General features: G+C 41.0%; 1 protein-coding gene across 1 annotated transcript in view; it reads left to right on the plus strand.

The window, feature by feature from the left end:
- Positions 1 to 20,197, plus strand: part of GALNTL6 (polypeptide N-acetylgalactosaminyltransferase like 6) — a 1,145,577-nt gene that overhangs the window by 930,711 nt on the left and 194,669 nt on the right. Inside the window, exons 5-6 of the mRNA XM_033857546.2 lie at positions 13,821 to 14,006; positions 17,629 to 17,812. Coding sequence (XP_033713437.1) covers positions 13,821 to 14,006; positions 17,629 to 17,812 — 370 coding nt within the window. The remainder of the gene's footprint in view (positions 1 to 13,820; positions 14,007 to 17,628; positions 17,813 to 20,197) is intronic.

A 20,197-nucleotide genomic window follows, 5' to 3' on the forward strand; every position in this document is an offset into this window, starting at 1 on the left:
CTCTGGTTTCACGTAATTTCATAGTTTGGTATTTTTTTGCAAGGATCTACCCAAGCAGGGGTTGTTATTTGATTGGTTGGTTGGTTGGTCGGTTGTTTCATTTCGGGGTGTGTTTCTATAATAAAGGACCTTCTCAGGATGGCTTATGTCCTGGCTTGGTCCTTCCCAAAACTTGGCCTTCCCTTTCCCCTCTTCATCTCTGTAAATCTTACTCATCCAAGTTCCAGGATCCTGCCTTTCAGAATCTTTATACCATCTATACCAAACACCTTCAATAAATAAGCCCTATTCTGACATTACTCATCTTCCCATCTGAAATGTTACTATGTCCTGCTGAAATTGTGAGCTACACAACTCTGAGGGCTGTGCCCTGTGCCCCCAACATTCACTGTATCGCTGCCTTGCACCACCTTTGTGTTACATTTTATTTGTTCATGGATCGTTCAAAGAGCGGCATGGCGTCTCTAGCGCTGCCCTTAACTTGTTAATTTTTAATTGTATCAATGAATGTTTAACACCTTATCATTTGTCCTAGTTTATTCTCATCTTCATGCAATAGGCAGAAAGAGTAGTCTCAGATTCGAAACCAGGGATGTGGTCTAACACAAATTTTGAGAGACAGGCAGAATTTGCAGGCTAAATGATCCTTACAAAGTCACTGGGGAAAAACAACTCTCTCCCGGGAGTGGAGCCTTGGTAACGCTAACAACGCAGGGCTTGTCTGTCCACTGAGAGAGGGAAAAATCAACGTCCTGTCCGGCACCATCTGCAGCACACTGACTGATTGCGGTCCCTCCATGGGTGAACTTCATCAAGTGTTGAAAATAACCCTGGGACCATGGAGACACATCATTAGTAGGGAAAATATATAACGTTGCCGGAGCTCAAGGAGATACAGCCCATTTCAATGAAGATAAACAGGGCCAAACAAAAGAATTACAGTAGAAAAATATGTGGCCGGCCTATCGGTAGAGAAGACCGCTGCCCTTTATCATTACTTGTCACACAAGTGACAGACTATAAAACTCTACAATTCTGTCCTCGTTAATTTCTGAGCCAACCTGTGCCTTGGCAGGCACTTGGCAGGTTCCAGACATACGATTTATCGCCTCATTTAATCAAGACTGGGTAGGAAACAGTGATTTTTTCGAATAAATTACAAATGAGGCACCTTTCATCTCTTCTTAGGGACTGAGTGATAGATACACATACGTATCTATGTATGTACATGTGTGTGTACATATATGTATAAAACTCCCAAGATACACCGTTTATTTATTTCTTGGTAAGAAATTTAAACAATTTCTATTCCTTCTGCCCGCGTGAGAAAAAGAAATATATGCAATACTGTAGAATACAAATGCAGTCATCTAGTGTTTTTCACTTTTCCTTGTTATGGAAACTGAGCAGATGCCAGTACTAATAAATGACCCTGCCCTGGAGGTTGTTGGCCATCTAAAGGCCATGTCATTTCATTTGACTTCCCAGTTTGCAAATATACCTTACATTGTCCTCGGAATATCTTCTAAAATTTGGGGGAGCTCCGGCTCAACCAGGAAGGGGAACCATGTACCCAGCAAATAAGCAAACTATCCTGGAACTAATATTACCCATTTGAAAATGACTCCTTGGCACACTGATTAAGTCGAAATGAAGTGCAGGTAGTAAATGCTAGGTTGTTGTCTTGCCTACGGAGAAAAAGCGCTTTCTAGAGTTCAGTGGTAAACAGGCAATTCATTTTGACATAACGAGGGAAAGTGATGTTTACAGCCAGAGGTCACAGAAAGCAAAGATGGAAAAGACCTGTTGGATCATTTCCCCCATTCCCTGGAGAGGATTGCCACATGAAACTTCATAGTGCTTGGTCCAGTTTAGCTTTCAATTACTCAAGCAAGGGCCTCTCACCACTTCAGACTTTTTCCAGGAACCAGATCTTTACTCATGACCCCCGCCTTCTTGGCTCTATCCGAAAAGTAGGAATCTTAGAACTCACCCTGCAGGTGCACACAGAGTACTTCCTGCTCACAATCAGACCTGTAAGCCTCTGAACCCACTTTCTCTTCTGTCAGTGAATTTCAAAATTATTTCCTTGGTAACAACTCCCTCTGTCCTTTCCTACTCTACCTTCTCAGCCAGTGTTCACATCACATCCCTTTTACCCTGAGTCTTTATCTTAGCAGAGGAATCCCTCTGAAAAAAAAATTCCTGTTTCAAAGGGTAAAAGAGCACGGGCTCTAGCACAATGCTACGCTTACGCATCCCATGACCATCTTGAATGAATGAACAAAAGGCGTGGATTTGGAGAGAATGGGAGAAGATGAAGTTGTCTAGAGATGCAAATCTAGACGATTCCCTCCCCAAATCCTGCTGAAACGTGGAGCTGATGAGCGAGCAGAAGCTGGAGGAGGGTGCGGGTCAAAGAAGGTTTGCTTTTTAGGAAAAGGGATATGGCAGTGTTTTGGGTTTGCTTTTTAAGAAAAGGGATATGGCAGTGTTTTGGCTTCGAGATGGAATGACTCAGTAGAGGACCAAACATGAAGACGCAAGGAAGAGACGGGACCGCTACAGGAGCACGTCTGTGGGCAGATGAGGAAGGTGGGATCAAGGGCACAAGCGGAGAGGGTGGTCTGATAGGACTGCACGGACAATTCATTCCCTTCATCGGCAGACAAGGGGGAGGTGCTGACAGTTTGGCCATTTGATGGTGAGAGGTGGCCTCAGTTCTCCTTCAATAAAGAAGAGAATGAATTTTACGGCCATTCAAGTCCCCTTGCCCCCTCCAAGCTCCTTGGCTTCCATAGCCAATGAAGACAGAGTTTCAACCTTTTCTAATTAGATATTTTATACAGCCTTTCACCTCAACAGCCTCCTACCCTATGATGCACTGGTTTCAGCTCTTGGGATCTCTCTTAAGGAAAATTGTAGATTCAGAAAGCACTTATTCACAAAATATTCATTATATATTATATCTAATAGTCATAGCTGTAATCATGTAAACAACCTAAATCAACAATAAGGCAAAATTACTCCACATTTGAAATAATATTTCAAGGTAATGACATGGAAAATTTCAACCTTAGTTTTAAAAGAACATGTAGGCTCTAAATAGAAGCATAAAAGGTAAAGGAAAATGTAAGCAATGATTGGCTTTTTTCTCAGCTTTATTGCGGTATAATTGACAAATAAAATTGTAAGATATTTAAAGTGTAAAACATGATGATTTGATGAACGTACATGTCAACTTAAACACATCATCATCGTATATATATATACGGTGAGAACATTTAAGTTCTACCTTCTTAGCAATTTCAATCACACAACGCACTGTTACCAATTACGGTCACCATGTTCTACGTTAGATCCTCAGACCGCATTCAGCCTATAACTAAGGTTTCTACCCTTTTACCAACCCCTCCCTATTCCCCGGCCCTGGCAACCACTTTTCTACTGTTTCTATGAATTTGACTTTTTTTTTAAACTTCACATATAAGTGATACCACCCAGTATTTTTCTTTCTCTGTCTGACTTATTCAGTGATTGACTTTTAGTGGTATAATTCTTATTGATTTTTTCCCTCTTCTTTCCACTTTCCTAAACTTTCCAGGTCTTCTATAATAATTATATATATATATTACTATAAATACTTAATTCACTACATTAAATTCCCTATACTTAAAAGATTCCTAATGGATACATTTGGGTTCAAGTTTTTCTTTTCCTCCTGACATGTAATCACTGACATTTATTGAGTACTTAAAATATTTCAGACTCCCTTTACTGTATGATCTTGGGCAAATTTCTTAACCTTTCTGACCCTCATTTTCCTCCTTTGCAAATGAGTATCATTTTTCTCATCTGTAAAATGAGGATGTAATAAATTAGCACATGAATATATCTCAGAAATTATAAGCACTCAATAAATATAGATATTATTATTATTTCTATATTTTACTTTGTCAGTGGTACGCGGGCCTCTCACTGTTGTGGCCTCTCCCGTTGCGGAGCACAGGCTCTGGACGCGCAGGCTCAGCGGCCATGGCTCACGGGCCCAGCCGCTCTGCGGCATGTGGGATCTTCCCGGACCGGGGCACGAACCCGCGTCTCCTGCATCGGCAGGCAGACTCTCAACCACTGCACCACCAGGGAAGCCCCTCTATTGGTTCTTTTCATCCAAGGACATGAGACACATTTTTGGTCCTCTTTGTATTTTCTTTTTTCAATTTTGAGCCAAGACAATATCTTCTATGGTCCCTCTCCTTTTCACTCTTTAATAGTATTATCAAGAAATGGAGGAATGCCTTGGGAGGACGTACCTTTAGCAAGTCAATTTTCCTCAACAAGGGCAGACAGCTCATTTCCTGCATGTCTCCTCCTATATTGCAGTACAAGAATATTGTGAGGCGCTGGGAGTTTCGGTAGCCTTGGGAACAGGACCAATTTCCAGATATTTAATTTAGCTCTCGCCTCATCTAAATTGAAATTTTGACATAGCATTTTTCTCACACGAACTGTTTAGAGGGATTCTTTCCAATTTGTCTTTATTTATTGTGAAGTCAAGCCAAACCCCAGAGGTTTTTATGGCCCTTTGGGCAGTTATTGGGTGGCAGTATTCAATCACTCACACAAATGCTAATTTGAGATTACTGGTCCCTATAACTCTACCCACATAACATTCCCACCCAGTAATTCCAATAGATGCTCCAGAGAAACGAAAGAAAAACAAAATGGCTTGTAGCACGTACGTGTGAAAGACACTAGGTTTGCTTCAACTCCAGAGAAATGCAGAATTGAAAGTCCTTGCAAAAGGGCAGAGATTCTGTTTCTCCCATTTGATATCTGTGCTGGTGTATGGCATCTTATAGTTTGTCTTCGTTTTTTGTTCTGCCTGAATTTTATGCTTTTTCACTTGCTGAAGATCAATTTCTCCCTTTCTCAGGCATCCCAGCTTTGGTTTTTTATAACTTTGAGTTTTCGAAAAATTCCGTAAATGAATTTTCAAATCCCAAAGCTGGAGGAGGGTGCGGGTCAAAGAAGGTTTGCTTTTTAGGAAAAGGGATATTGCAGTGTTTCGGGTTTGCTTTTTAAGAAAAAAATGACTGGATCCAAATGGTGTGGATCCAAAGGTGATCTTGTGTAGCTTGCTGGTTTGATACAAGCAGCATTTGATTTCACTGGGAGGCTGTGATGTCACCCTGTTACTAGCCTTGTTGGTGGGCTCATATGACCTTGGAATTGTTTATGCCCAGAGTTTGCATTTCTTGACTTGATTTTGTCTTAGGAAAACAAGTTACAGAAAAATCATTATTTTGATGGGAAAAACTCACTTAGTCCCAATTTTTAAGATGGTCGCTAGGAGTCAAACCAGCTCACAAAACACTGCTTATTCCAAGGTATGAATGTGTGTGAAGGTACAAATAAATCAATAGTTAGCAGTAGCATTAATGTTGGAATACAACAACAATCAGCTTAAAATCACATAACCTGGCGTCCAGCACAATATATTAAGAAGTTGTTGAAGTAGTTGGAAAAGTGTGAAATTTATGAATAGGACTTTTATCCTTAAGGGCTTTAGAGGAGAAAAAGCATAAATATACTGGTCCTTTTGATGTTTTTTTCTTGGTTAAATTTATTTTTTAAAGCCTCTTATGTCTCAAGACAAATTATCTTATAAAATGTGCATTTCTGACAGGCTTACACATTAAAGGAATCATTGAAAGATAAGTAGTGACTTCTCTGGGAAGAATGAGAAGATAGATATATTGGTAAATATGAGGAGATTAACTAAGATAATTAAGTACAAAGTATAGAACTGATAATTCAGGCTGAGAGAGGGCAGGGCTCTGGGGGTCCGTGATGGAGCCTGCAGGCCTCATGCCTGAGGCTGGAAGAGGCAGGCATAGTGCAGAGAGGAACTGGCATAGACGCCTGTAATCAGATGTTGTTTACTCTAAACCACAAGGAGTGTTTAGACTGGGAACTAGGATGTTTTCAAATAAGGTGTTCTTGATCAGTCTATATTACAGTGAGAAAAAAAGAAACATGTGCTGGAGGCTTTTCTTGAACAATTTTAGTCCTGAAACTGGCATCTGTGCTCCGTTCTTAATTTGAGAGCTGGTGTATTCTACATTGGAAGTATTTGTCATTGTCGGTACTCAGATTTTTCTTTCTTTATAGAATATTTGATATTCGGTGAATTAGGAAGAGTCACTGGGGAATTTTCTGGTCATTCTCAAGACTTCGGCTAGAGTTCTCCTCCACATTCAACTAAAACAGGATTTATTTAAATATACATTTTACCAAAAAGATCACAAGGGCTTTAAAATTGAATAAGTACCCTGTGCATTGCTGGTGGGAATGGAAAATGGTGCAATTGCTCTGGAAGACAGTGTGGTGATTCCTCAAAAAATTGAAAATAGCATTACCGCATGCTCCAGCAATTCCATTTTGGGTGTATATATCCAAAAGAATTGAAAGCAGGGTCTTGTAAAGACATTTGTACACCTATACCCATAGCTGCATTATTCACTATAGCCAGAAGACAGAAACAACCCAAATGCCAATTAATGAATGGATAAAGAAAATGGGATCTATACATACAATGGAATATTATTCATCTTCAAAAAGGAGGGAAACTCTGACACAGGCTACAACATGGATGAACCTTGAGAACATTATGTTGAGTGAAATAAGCCAATAATAAAAATGACAAATACTGTATAATTCCACTTACATGAGGTCCTAGAGCAGTCACACTCATAGAAACAGAAAGTAGAATGGTGGTTTCCAAGGGCTGGGGAGAGGGGGAAATGGGACTTATTTAACGGTTATAGGAGTTTGAGTTTGCAAGATCAAACAGTCTGTAGCACAACTGCACAACCATTTTGATTATATAATACTTAACACTACTGACTCAGCTGTATACTAAAAATAGTTAAAATGGTAAATTTTATGTTACGTGCATTTCACCACAATTAAAAAAAAAACTAAATAGGTGAAAGGAAGAGGTGATCTAGATGAGCTTAGAGATTATTTTCTCCTATGTCAACACTGATAATTCAACTGATATTTATATAGGGTTTTTTATTTAAAAGAGTGCATTATGTGTAATGTTTTTCTAGAAGTAAACTATTCTCTAATATTTACAGACTAAAGCCTAACACTATTTTGGCAAAATTCTTAAATATTTACAGGGTCAAATAGTATAACACTGAACCAATGACTTTTCGTAATATTGATGGTAAGACTTCTACATTTGTGCATTTAGACTAAATTATCATGTATGTGGTGCAAATGAAAACTTATAAACTATATGACCTATTCCTTGCAATACACAGGATGTTTAAAATAAAATAAAACTACTGAATTATTAAAAGTAGAAATGTTTCTACAGAAATGTTTCCATTGTATTAAAATGGATCAATCTGTGGTGAGTTCAAAATACTCAGCAAAAATATTTCAAAGAAAAGACCTCTGAGTTTTTTGTTTGTTTGTTTGTTTGTTTTGCGGTACGCAGGCCTCTCACTGTTGTGGCCTCTCCTGCTGCGGAGCACAGGCTCCGGACGTGCAGGCTCAGCGGTCATGGCTCACGGGCCCAGCCGCTCCGCGGCCCGTGGGATCTTCCCGGACCGGGGCACGAACCCGCGTCCCCTGCATCGGCAGGCAGCCTCTCCACCACTGCGCCACCAGGGAAGCCCTCTTAAGTGTCTTTTAATCTTTAGGATTCTCTTTCCGTTTCTTTTTTCTTCTTCTTCTTCTAATTTATTTGTTGAAGAAATCAAGCCATTCGCCCTGGAGAAATCTCTATAGTTTAGATTTTGCTGATTATCTCCCAGATGCACCATTTCACGTATTCATCGATCCTTTATTTCCTATAAGTTGGTAGTTAGTTCTATAGGCATGACCGAATTCAGATTCAGCACTTTGCTAAGAATGCTTCATAGGCAGTGATGTGTTCCCTCATCAGGAAGCACAGAACAGGTGATCTGGCTCCTTTTGTGATGTTAGCTTGATCCATTAGCTCATTAGGGGTTGTAAAGGGTGACATTCTATCTCTTCTTTTTTTTAATATTAGCTGGAATATATGTTGTCTATTTATTTAAGTTTAGTGTCCCAGCTATTTCCCAAATGACTCAAGATGCTTTGTACATTAAAAGAATAGAAAATAAGACATTTGGAAACAGAAATCAGTTGAAATCATAATAGAAGCAATTAGATACAGTTCCAGCAATTCTAATACTTTCTTGGTTGAATTTTTTGTGCTCTAGAGATAATATGAAATGCTTATATTTGAATGCTATGAAAAGGGACCTACTTAGTGTGGTCAACTAGGATGTAAAGAGATTGACAGCTTTCTGGAGTTAACTAGAGACATACATTTCTCCTGTATAAAGAATATAGAAAATGTCTCTACACTGCTAAGTAGACAGTTATCCTTAACAGTGCCACTTGGGATTAAAATATACACACGGCCTGTGTCAAGTAGATTGAGAAGTGGAAGAATATCTTACAGTCTCTAACTGTGAAGTACTTCTTGTCACTGTGATAAGACCTCAGATTACCCAGAATACTTAAGAGTATATTCTTGTTGTAAAAGGATGAACCCGGAAGGTTTAAGGTATGTATATTTCTGTGTGTTTATAACACATTTCATTTCATCATCAGGTATCACCCACAATAACTAACGTATATTCTATAGGCTCTTAAGGCCATATTCTGCTACATTCTATCTACCAACACCAGCGTATAAACATCAAAGAAATTTCAGCTCTATAATATGTATTTAGATATAGAAACTCGTATCTCCAGATCAGTAGGGTCTCCTGCCCCTCTTGCTCTGTCCTGGAGATTAAATTAGGGGATTCAAAGGAGATAGAAGGAACTTGGCAACAATTCCAGCCGCTGAACCCAGGGCAGCTGTTTGTCCAGCCTTTGGTGAGTCCACCACTTGGGACACCCTGGCCTTGCACTGTAAAACTGATGGTCACTTAGATTCCCTGTCCCCTTGGGAACACTCTCTCAAAGTAGACTAGAAAGCTGTCTAAACTCTGCTACTGTATTTTTCTGATATAATAAGCATAACTTATTGAACGGATCTAGGTCTCTGATGAACTTAAAGTGCTTCAAGGTCATGATTTTGATATCAGTGACAGTCTTATAGACAGGGAGCTGCAGGAGATTAGACAGATGCTGTCCTGACCAAAGATAAGACCCTGGCATTTGCCTTTTGACTAAACGTCTGATACATGTCAGCTTTACTTTGACTTGACTCTTGCTTTCCAAAGTGACATGCAGCCCAAAGAAACACCAAAAGACCAACAATTAGGATGCTTTTTAGGAAAAACTAAATACTTCATAGATAATATCTATGCCATAAGTAAAACTTGACGAGAGAAATTACAGAATCGTAGAACTGGAAGGAATATTTAAGATCAACCCATCACGTTCCATAGGTGAGGAAAATTGAAGTGACTTAACCAAAGGCATAGGGCCAGCCAGTAATCGGTCTACAACTCATGTCCTTGGCTCTGGACTAAAAATCACTGAAGGTGACTTTTTAGTGCTTAGTTGCTACCCTAAATACTAAATATAGTGTCAGTTTGTGGCGCGTAAGTGAAATCCCTAGAAAAAAAGGAAAAGTACATTCAGAAAACTGCTACATTTAATGTTCACGGTAGCAAGACACCAAAATTTCACTTGAGTAAAACTCATCATTTCATTATTACCCCCCAGTGATACGATAAACCTTGGGCAGAAATTGTCGTGTTTGAAATTATATTAATTCTTCTAGGTCATCAGGGTACCACTCAGTGGATTTTAACAGTAATATACCCACCGCTAGTCTAGGGCCACCAACTAAAAAAAAAAGTTAATGGTTCTACAGATGTTTCCTAGTCAATAAAAAAATGTCTGCTTTAGGACTTCCCTGGTGGCTCAGTGGTTAAGAATCCGCCTGTCAATGCAGGGAACACGGGTTCGAGCCCTGGTCCGGGAAGATCCCACATGCCACAGAACAACTAAGCCCGTGCACCACAACTACTGAGCCTGCGCTCTAGAGCCCATGCTCTGCAACAAGAGAAGCCACCAAAATGAGAAGTCCGTGCACCACAACAAAGAGTAGCCCCCGCTCGCCGCACCTAGAGAAAGCCCGTGCAGCAACGAAGACCCAACACAGCCAAAATAAAGACGTAAATAAATAAATATAAATTTATTTAACAAAATATCTGCTTTATAAAACTACCATACATTCTCGTTATTCTTTAAAATTAGATGAGTTCAAAAGGGATGTTCAAAGATGCTGTACTTGAATTAAAATACAAAATCATGTTGAAAATCATTTGAATAATATTTTAGAAATGAATCTAAAAACTGTTCATACAAAAGAAATGCAAACTGCTTTTAATTTAAAGCCATCTCTACCATCCCCAGGAACTCCCTTGTATGAGAGCCTAATTTGCTAATCAGATGGAAAATACCCATCTTCATCGTGAGTTATGGTTAATTAGATGTTACAACTGAACTACTAAGAGATAACGGACCCCTCCAAGGGGCAGTCAACTAGAACATTATTCGGAGGCAAAGCAACCTAATTATTACTGCAAAGTTCAAATTAGAGGAGTTGATTTGAACACTTAATGGACTCACTTTGGGGTCAAACCTCTTGAGATTAGTGAATTCATACCGGACAGTCTTTTTAGTACATGAAAATGGGCTTTGATAAAAGAAAAATACACGGAATCAGAAAGTGTACAGAGAGGGAAAGGCAACATGTTGAGATGCTCCCACCAAGTTCCAGAGAGTTTCCTATAAACTAGAAAGTGTGGAAGCATAAATCCCAAGTTGGGACAATCCCTCGCGGGTGACCGACAACCCCCTGCTTCTTGCTTTGGGACACGTGGGAGGCGAATCTCTTCTAGAAAGAAGCACTTTCTCATACGCAGCTCCAGAGAATTAATCTTCCTCTCCCCCAGAAGAGACTCCTGTAGTCCTTAGGGGTCAGAGAGGAAAGCAGTGAACGCACTCCGATTGTCGAGATGGTACCCACAGTGGTACGTTTGACAGAAGAACCGTGAGGTTTAAAGAAAGAGTGAAGAACACTGTTTGGGTGGGTTTAGCCAATGTGCATGATCTATTTTCAGTCCCCTACGACTGTGGGGACACTGTTTCCACAAGACGGTATGTCCTGTGGTCCAAACTACTGATTTACACATAAACTTAGAGAGTGATTCTTGTTGGTATGTTGGTGACACGGAAGGATTTCAATGCCTGAATACATTACAGGAATGAGATTATAAAGTTTTCCTAAACATTGATTACCGTGCGAAGTCCTAATAGAACACAGGCCTTTCACAACTGGTACCCACAGAGCCCTCGTACGGATCACCGATCACTTATCTTTGATAGCACACCTGGACGGCGGGCCTCTGCTTCATTTCCCTAACAAGACAGTAAGCTCCAGGCTCCCTCAGAGGCGGCACTGGGCTGTACAGCCCTTGGGAATCTTCCTTGGAGCTTGCACACAGTGGAGAGGGGAGGAGAGAGCCAAAGGGAGGGGGCACAGCACACCTGGCTCAAAGCAGAGAGAGACACGGGACAGCCAGCCTCCTAGGTGAGACTCTACCACACAGCCATCAACTCATACCAGCTCGTTCATGGCTAGCCGAAAGTGTTTCGCTTTAAGTTGGCAATAAACGGAAGACGGTGAATTATCCAAAGCTCACTGAGAAATACAAAAGTCTATATTTTTCATCTTTCAAACTTAGCATTCTAAGGCATTCCTTCAGCTATTTAGAAATGCTGTTTCTAGGACTTCCCTGGTGGTCCAGTGGTTAAGAATCCATCTTGCAAGGCAGGGGACGCCAGTTCGATCCCTGGTCAGGGAACTAAGATCCCACATGCCACGGGGCAACTAAGCCCACACGCCACAACTACAGAGCCCATGCGCTCTGGAGCCTGTGAGCCACAACTAGAAAGAAGCCCACGCACCGCCATGACCCACATGCCACAACGAAAGATCCCACGTGCCGCAACTAAGACCCTATGCAGCCAGCCAATAAATAAATATTTAAAAAAGAAGAAGAAATGCTGTTTCTCTTCCTAAGTACAGGTGATTTACTGGGGTCTCCAATTATTGGTTTAATAAATGTTTACTGAATGAGCACTTTCAGGTCTGTAGTCAAAAGCTTGACCTTCCTCCACCCTCTAAGAGGACAAAAATTCCCCCCGAGTCAGGTTTAGGGAGTTTGCAGCACCTACTCACATCCTTCATCATCACAGACTTCCCACCCAGGCCTGGCCTGACTCCAAATCCTGTAAACTTTGCACTCTAGAGTCTGATCTGCAGATCTCTGTTCATTACAGGGAAAACAAAATAGAGGGGGGCATATTTTGATCTAAAATATTCTTTTGGAAGACCCCACCAGCATTCTTTTACGGTAAAAATTAGAATGTGAAATATTTTAACTGACCCATTGGTAAAACATATTTATAGGACAGTCAAGAAAAATAAAGGAAATTGAGAATTTTTTAATCACTTCACCAATAATCAGAAGCAATAAAAACAAGGATAAGGACGTCCCTGGCGGTCCAGTGGCTGGAACTCCACGCTCCCAATGCAGGGGGTGGGGGTTCGGTCCCTGGTCGGGGAACTAAGATCCCACGTGCCATGTGGCGCACCAAAAAAGGAATAAGGGTAAACGCTTGCATGCAGAGAAACTCCATTGCGGAGTAATTCTGACATCTGTTAAATTGGAGAGCAGGAAAGAGATCATAAATCCTTCCATGAATCCCTATTGTTACAGATCGTAGGAGGAGACAATAATAATACTGTCCTTGATGCAAACACGCAGAGAAAGTTTGAAAGTGAAACCTACAGAACAAACAGCATGCTAAGATGCTGTTTCAATTAATATTAGACTATGCTTGTTAGAAGCTCCAGGAGAGCCCTCCTAATGTTTTACGTGCAGGAGACTGAAAGCAGAGACGAGTATATATCCCACAGAAAGCAAGCCACCAAAACACACTTATTTGGCTTGAAAAAAGAACTGAGAGATTAATGCATTTTATCACAGCCAGTAGGAAGTGTTTTAGTCTGTAAATAAGTTATCTGATTTGATTTTGTTCCCGCTGTTTGTTTTTTATTAGGCAAAGAAAGATTTCCAAATTTTTGTTTTCTAATCTTAAAGACCTAAGCCCACAGTGATTACGTAGCATCTCATCTGCCTATCCCTCTTCACATCTAATTGTAACAGCAAATCAGTCACTTTCCACTTCAAATCAGGAGCCATGGGCTGAACTTGCGTGCCAGTTTGCTATTGCCTCACAGGAGGGAAAATCTGTTTGCTTCCTGTTGATTTGAGAGGTATTTTTTTCTTTCCTGTGGTTTTTACATGCAGTATTTTCAACACAGAGAACACTAGGCAAAGCGTTGCCAGAAAGGGCCCTCTTGTTGGCAAGAGCCCATATGCTGGAACGTTCACCTGACTTCACCAGCAGGGACCCAGGGCGGATGCCCACCTGGGTGCAGGCTGGCGAGGCTGCAGTCTGGTGGCCCCTGGTCCACAGAAACCACAAGGTGGAGTGCCAGCGGGTCAGTGTCCAAAGGGCGGCGTTTGCATCCTGTGGAGCATTCTGCAACTTGTAAGGTATAGAGACCTCTAGGCATGAAATCTTACTCATCTTTCCCCTTGCGATGAAATGAGGAGAAGATGGGCTTCCGCCGGGCTTCACCGTTCACGCTCTCCACACACAGACGCCCGGGAGTAATTCTGCTACAACTAATGTCCTGTGTTCTTTCTGTACCCGTTCTTCTCCCTCCTTCCCAGAACACCTGAAGGAGAAGTTGGAAGAATACATGGCTCGGTTTTCCAAAGTGAGGATTGTTCGCACCAAGAAAAGGGAAGGGCTGATCCGGACCCGACTCCTGGGGGCGTCCATGGCCAGAGGCGAGGTCCTTACGTTCCTGGACTCCCACTGCGAGGTCAACGTCAACTGGCTTCCCCCGCTCCTCAGTGAGTGACCCTCAGCCCCCGGGGCCTCCGGGGGAGGCGGGGGAGGGTGCCGTGCCCTTCTGTGTCATCCGCCATCGACAAAGGCTAGAGACCCCTTTTACGAGGTTTACAGTGGGAGCGGTGAATTCTATCTTAACTATTGCTGGGACGTATAGGTAACTAGAAAACCACATTGAAATTGACATTTTAGGTAATACCAACTGCAGTCTAACTTAAGGTTTGATTTCTTTATCTTAGACATTCACTAACACTAAAAGGAAAAAGTATTCATTATACTACCTATAAGCACAGTATGATTAAAATACACACACACACACACACACACACACACACAGAGTTTAGCAAGTGTTATAGGACTGTTAAGAGATGAGAAGAGTATTCAGCCCCAGAATACAGTTAAACTAAAAGCACACTGACATTTTCCCAGGATTTATAAGGCCATTCTCTTTTCCACTCCTGCACCAGCTTAGCTCCCTAAATATACGACCCCCCCCATCATGTTTACACACAATCCCTCACTCAGAGCTGCTGTCCAGGTGATACATCTTAAATGATCACTAGAAGACTATCACTTGAACTGTTAGAAACACCAAAGTCCTGAAAACCACTCAAGCTCGGAAACCTGCATGAGGTTCAGTCCAAGCACCAGTATTTTTTTAATTTCACAGTTAAGTCAGAGATCAAGCCCAGTAGTAGCTAAGGAATCAATTGTAAGGCTGAGGGAAAAAGTGTGTTTCTAAAAAGTTCTTGGTGCGCACATATTGAGCTCCTTTCTGTTCTTCCACATTTCACTAAATCAACTTTTATTGTAACTATATCCCTGGCCTTGGAGCTAAAGCCAGTTAACAACCTCCTTCACAATAGATGCCTCAGAAAGAATCATTTTCTATTGAGAACCTGCAGGATTTCCGATAGAAGCAGCAAAGCTCCATTAGTAAACGATGTGGGGGAAAAAATCAATGGAAATTGTGTTGCATTTGAAACAGGAAATGACCAGCAACTAAGGCTCCAGGGCATCTCAGAGCCACACTCTGCCCCGCAGACAACCGCCCAGACACCCTCATCAACAGGGATGTTTCTAGGCTCCTAATGGCCAGAGATTCCTCTGAGCTTTTAATTAAAAGTGGCTTGTCCAAGGACATAGCAATTTAGAGTTTCATCAGCAACCATCAGTTTCCCTTAAACGGAATTTGACCTATATGGTGCTGAATACTCAAGTCAGCACAAGGCCTAATTTATTTATGAACCAAAGCAAGCCCTAAATGCCAATTATCAAGGCTCTGATTGTTCATATGCACCTAACAAAAAAAAAAAAAGGAAAAAAGAGGGAAAAGACAGAGAAGCCCACTTTTTCTCATGGAAGCATTTCATTTCCTGTAGGCCTGATGGGTAAGAAATGATTCATGCTCAGGATCACTATCTGTTTTTATTTTCCTCTATCAGTGTCTTGACACATCCTCCAAAATGGAAAAAAAAAGGGGGGAGCCACACAGTTTCTTGGTTCATGTTTCACCTTGGGGTTTTACCTGAATTTCAATTTCCCATTAAGAGTCTGTTTGTTTGATCCCTGGAAATTGAAATGTAGGCACAAGCCTTAGATGAAAAATTAGTCATGCTACTTTCACCAGAGCTGGTGCTGCTGGATGAGAGCTGAGAGGAAATCTGAAGGGAAAGTTGACAGTTTAACAGACTAATTCTCTTCGGGTCACCTTGAGACTCCTTGTTGGTCAAGGAACTTGTAAATCAACCTGATTCTGAATTTGACTGAAGAAAGTCACTGAAACCTTAATACTCAAGTACCTGCAGAGGTGATAGAAGAAATACTTTGGACACAGTAATGATGGTCTCCTCTGTCAAAGACATCTATGGGGGAATGCCACTTAAAGACTAAAGCCCACTGCAAGGCTTGCCCAGGTGAAAATGATGCCCACAGAGCTCTTGGTGGGATTAACTTAAGGAGTGAATGAATGAATGAAAGAGAAAGAAAGAAAAAGAGGGAAGGAAGGAAGGAAGGAAGGAAGAGAGAGAGAAAGAAAGAAAGAAAAAGAAAGAGAAAGGAAGGAAGGAAGGAAGGGAGAGAGAGAGAGAAAGAAAGAAAGAAAGAGAGAGAAAGAAAGAAAGAAAGAAAAAGAAAGAGAAAGGAAGGAAGGAAGGGAGAGAGAGAGAAAGAAAGAAGAAAGAAAGAAAGACAGAGAGAGAAAGAAAAAGAAAGAAGGAAAGAAGGAAAGAAGGAAAGAAGGAAGGAAGGAAGGAAGGAAGGAAGGAAAGGGGAAAAAAAAGAAAGGGAGAGAGAAAGGTAGATCTGGGGGGAGATCTTCCATAGGATTCTGTGGTTTCCATGCCCTGCCTTATCAGTGTCTTCAGAATAATGATGCTGAAATAGCCAAACCTCATTATTTCTAAATTATGTCTTTTCTTTTTTAAAGATACTTAAATGTATTTTATTCCACACGCCACATCCAAAGGTCTTCCAAAGAACCAGAAAGCAGGTGTTTGCACGTAAAAGTTCTGCCTGTCTGACACTATTAGTTTGTTGTAGTAAATACTGAAGAAATGCACATTGTTGGGAAGACAACACTTCACACGTAGCTGTTCTAGGTCAGCCAAAGTACCTGTACATGCCCTTCCCAGCACTGGCTGTTCAGGTCTCACATAATAACATCTACAAGGGAGGAGCTGGAGGTGCAACTGGAAAATAAGTCTCCTTTCTGCCTCAGAGAAGCACCATGGCCAACTGGAAAGACCCCAGACCTTAGCACAGGACCATTAAGCAGGGATTGCATCCTAATTCTTGCCGCCAAAAGATGAGCGACCTTGGACAAGTTATTTAACTTCTCTGAGCTCAGTTTCTCATGTGTAAACTTGGAATGATGATAAGAACAACCTCACTGGGTTGCTAGGAGGGTTAGGAACAGCCTGAGTATACTTAGTAGTTGCTCAAGAATTGAACAGTAGCAGGAATAGCAGCAGTAGAATCAGGCCATCTAACGTATTTTCAGATATGATGAGAGAAGATAAAAATGTATGGCTTTGATAAACGGAGTCTATATTAAAGAAGAGTAGCAAAATAGGACTTGGCAAAATCTCTGGTAAGCCTGAGGGCAAAGAATTCTGTGTATAATCTGCCAGCATTTGGGGGGCGGTGGAGGGACAGCCATCATGGCCATTGTAAGATGAGATGCTAAAAAAAAAAACCCATGAAGTTAAATATTTACATTTTGGAACCTCCAGAAAGCAGGCCAGTATTTTCTCAGCAGGCTCTAGCTGTATGCTTGAAGGAACACGAGGACTGTTTATACTCCACGCATGTTGGGTGCACTGTAAAATGACAGATTGGGGATAGGTCAGAGCAAAACTGTGACAGAGGGAGAGCTAAACGCTCTTCTCCAGGTATCTCTGGGACATCACTTTCTTCGAGGAAGATACCACAACACTAATTGCACCTAATCACTGTCCCATCACGTTAAGCCCAGCATTCAAGCAGAGATTCTGCAAAGTGCTCTGAAGGCGACAGGGAAGCAGACCGCGAGCACGACGCGTTAGGAAGGGCTTCTCTTGGCAGAAAAATGAGAGATGACCCGGGCAGGCGTGTCATTTCCTATTCCGTGCTTTCGTTTTTCAGACCAAATTGCACTCAACCACAAAACCATCGTGTGCCCCATGATCGATGTCATTGACCACAATCACTTTGGGTACGAGGCCCAGGCCGGGGATGCCATGCGCGGTGCCTTTGACTGGGAAATGTACTACAAGAGGATTCCCATCCCTCCAGAGCTGCAGAGGGCGGATCCCAGCGACCCTTTTGAGTGAGTAGCAGCTGAGGGAGGGTCCAAGGGAGAAGGGGCAGCTAACTCAGGCGTGTGTCAGCTGGAGACCCATCTCTAATGAAATGGAATCAAACGGGTGGCCAAAGTATGCAAAACACTGGGGAAAGGGCAGACCTACAAGTTGTGCAAAATCACAAGCTGTGCTGAGTACATTCTTGGACTTTCTGAGTGTGAGAGGGCGTGTGCGGTATGAGAATCAGTAAAGGCAGAGTTCACAGCAAATGCACGGAAAAGGGATGCAGTCCCTTTCAGCCATTCTCTTCGAGGTTCTTTCCTCATTTTCAGTTCCCTCTGTTCTTTCTGCTTTTCCCTAAAGGATTATTTAAATGAACTATTTTACCTTTCTTCATTAGGGAATGATATAAAATATGAACCAGTATTTAGGCCTAGGTTCCATGCCCTGCTGGGAATTGCTTCTTTATAAAGGAGGGCCATGTTTCGGACGAGCAGCTGCTCCCAGAACTTAAACTTGGGGAATTCAGTCAAATGACAGACCCAGAGTAGATGATCTTTGATGATATTGCCCCCAGTTTAGTTCTATACAGATATAAGTTTACAGTAATCTATTGATTTCTACAAAGCTAAATTCTTTCTTTCCAATGTGGACAGGAGAACTGTCTATGTCAAGAAAAAGAAAAAACTATGGCTCTGCTGACAAACTATTAGGACCATTAATGGTTAATGGTGAACTTTTTCCAAAAGTTACCCAGAGATTGCCCAAGGCAGGCTATTATCTATTCCTCATACTTCACCCTTTTGATATCCTTAAAACCTTTATAACTTTAAAACTATTATATTTTTTCTTAGTACAAAAGAAGTGTCTAGATCAAGGCTTTGCACACTCTCTAAGATTCTATTTAATATGCATTAAAATCAATACTGTTTTTTCTAATATATTTTTTATTGATGTATAGTGGCTGTACAATATATATGTTACAGGTATACAATATAGTGATTCACAATTTTTAAGGATTATACTTCATTTATAGTTACTATAAAATATTGGCTAGATTCCCTGTGTTGTACAATATATCCTTGTAGCTTATTTTATACCTAATAGTTTATACCTCTTACACCCCTACCCCTGTATTGCCCCTCCCCCCTTCCCTGTCCCCACTGGTAACCACTAGTTTGTTCTCTATACCTGAGAGTCTGTTTCTTCTTTGTTATAGTCACCAGTTTGTTGTACTTTTTGGGCTCCACATATAAGTGATATCATACAGTATTTGTCATTCTCTGTCTGACTTATTTCACTTAGCATAACATCCTCCAAGTCCATCCATGTTGCTGCAAATGGCAAGCTTTCATTCTTTTATATGGTTGAGTAGTATTCCATTGTATATATATACCATGGATGTATCTTGTGTCCATTCATGTATTGATGGACACTTACATTGCTTCCATATCTTGGCTATTATAACTAATGCTGCTGTGAACACTGGGGTGCATGGATCTTTTCAAATTAGTGTTTGGGGGTGTTTTTTCGGATATATACGCAGGAGTGGAATTGCCAGGTCATATGGTATTTCTATGTTTAGTTTTTTGAGAAGCCTCCACGCTGTTTTCCACAGTGGCTGCACCAATTTACCTTCCCACTGACAGTGTATGAGGGTTTCCTTTTCTCCACATCCTTGCCAACATTTGTTATTTGGGGTGTTTTTTGATGATGGCCATTCTGTCAGGTGTGAGGTGATATCTCATTGTGGTTTTGATTTGCATTTCCCTGGTAATTAGTGATACTGAACATCTTTTCATGAGCCTCTTGGCCACCTGCATGTCCTCTGTGGAGAAATGTTTATTCAGGTCTTCTGCCCATTTTTTTAATTGGGTTGTTTGCTTTTTTGATGTTGATTTGTATGATTCTCTAACACCATATACAGAAATAAATGGATTAAAGACCTAAATGTAAGACCAGATACTATAAAAGTCCTAGAGGAAAACGTAGGCAGAACACCCTTTGATATAAATCACAGTAATATTTCTTTGGATCCACCTCCTAAAGCAAAGAAAATAAAAGCAAAAATAAACAACTGGGACCTAATTAAACTTCAAAGCTTTTGCACAGCGAAGGAAACCATGAACAAAATGAAAAGACAACCTACAGAATGGGAGAAAATATTTGCAAATGATATGACCAATAAGGGGTCAATATCCAAAATATATAAACAGCTCATACCAGTCAACATCAACAAAAATCAATACTGTCTATTCCTGAATAACACGGGCTATAAAAGTTTACAGTAGAGAAACTCCCAAGTGCAAAAATTACTTCAGTGACTCACTTTAAATTACAGTAAACATTTGATAAACATCAGGAAAATGTTTCTTCCGATTCTATTCTCTAAGAAGATAAACTCTTGGGAA

Source organism: Tursiops truncatus, chromosome 6 (assembly GCF_011762595.2).
Source record: "Tursiops truncatus isolate mTurTru1 chromosome 6, mTurTru1.mat.Y, whole genome shotgun sequence".
Classification (NCBI taxonomy): domain Eukaryota; kingdom Metazoa; phylum Chordata; class Mammalia; order Artiodactyla; family Delphinidae; genus Tursiops; species Tursiops truncatus.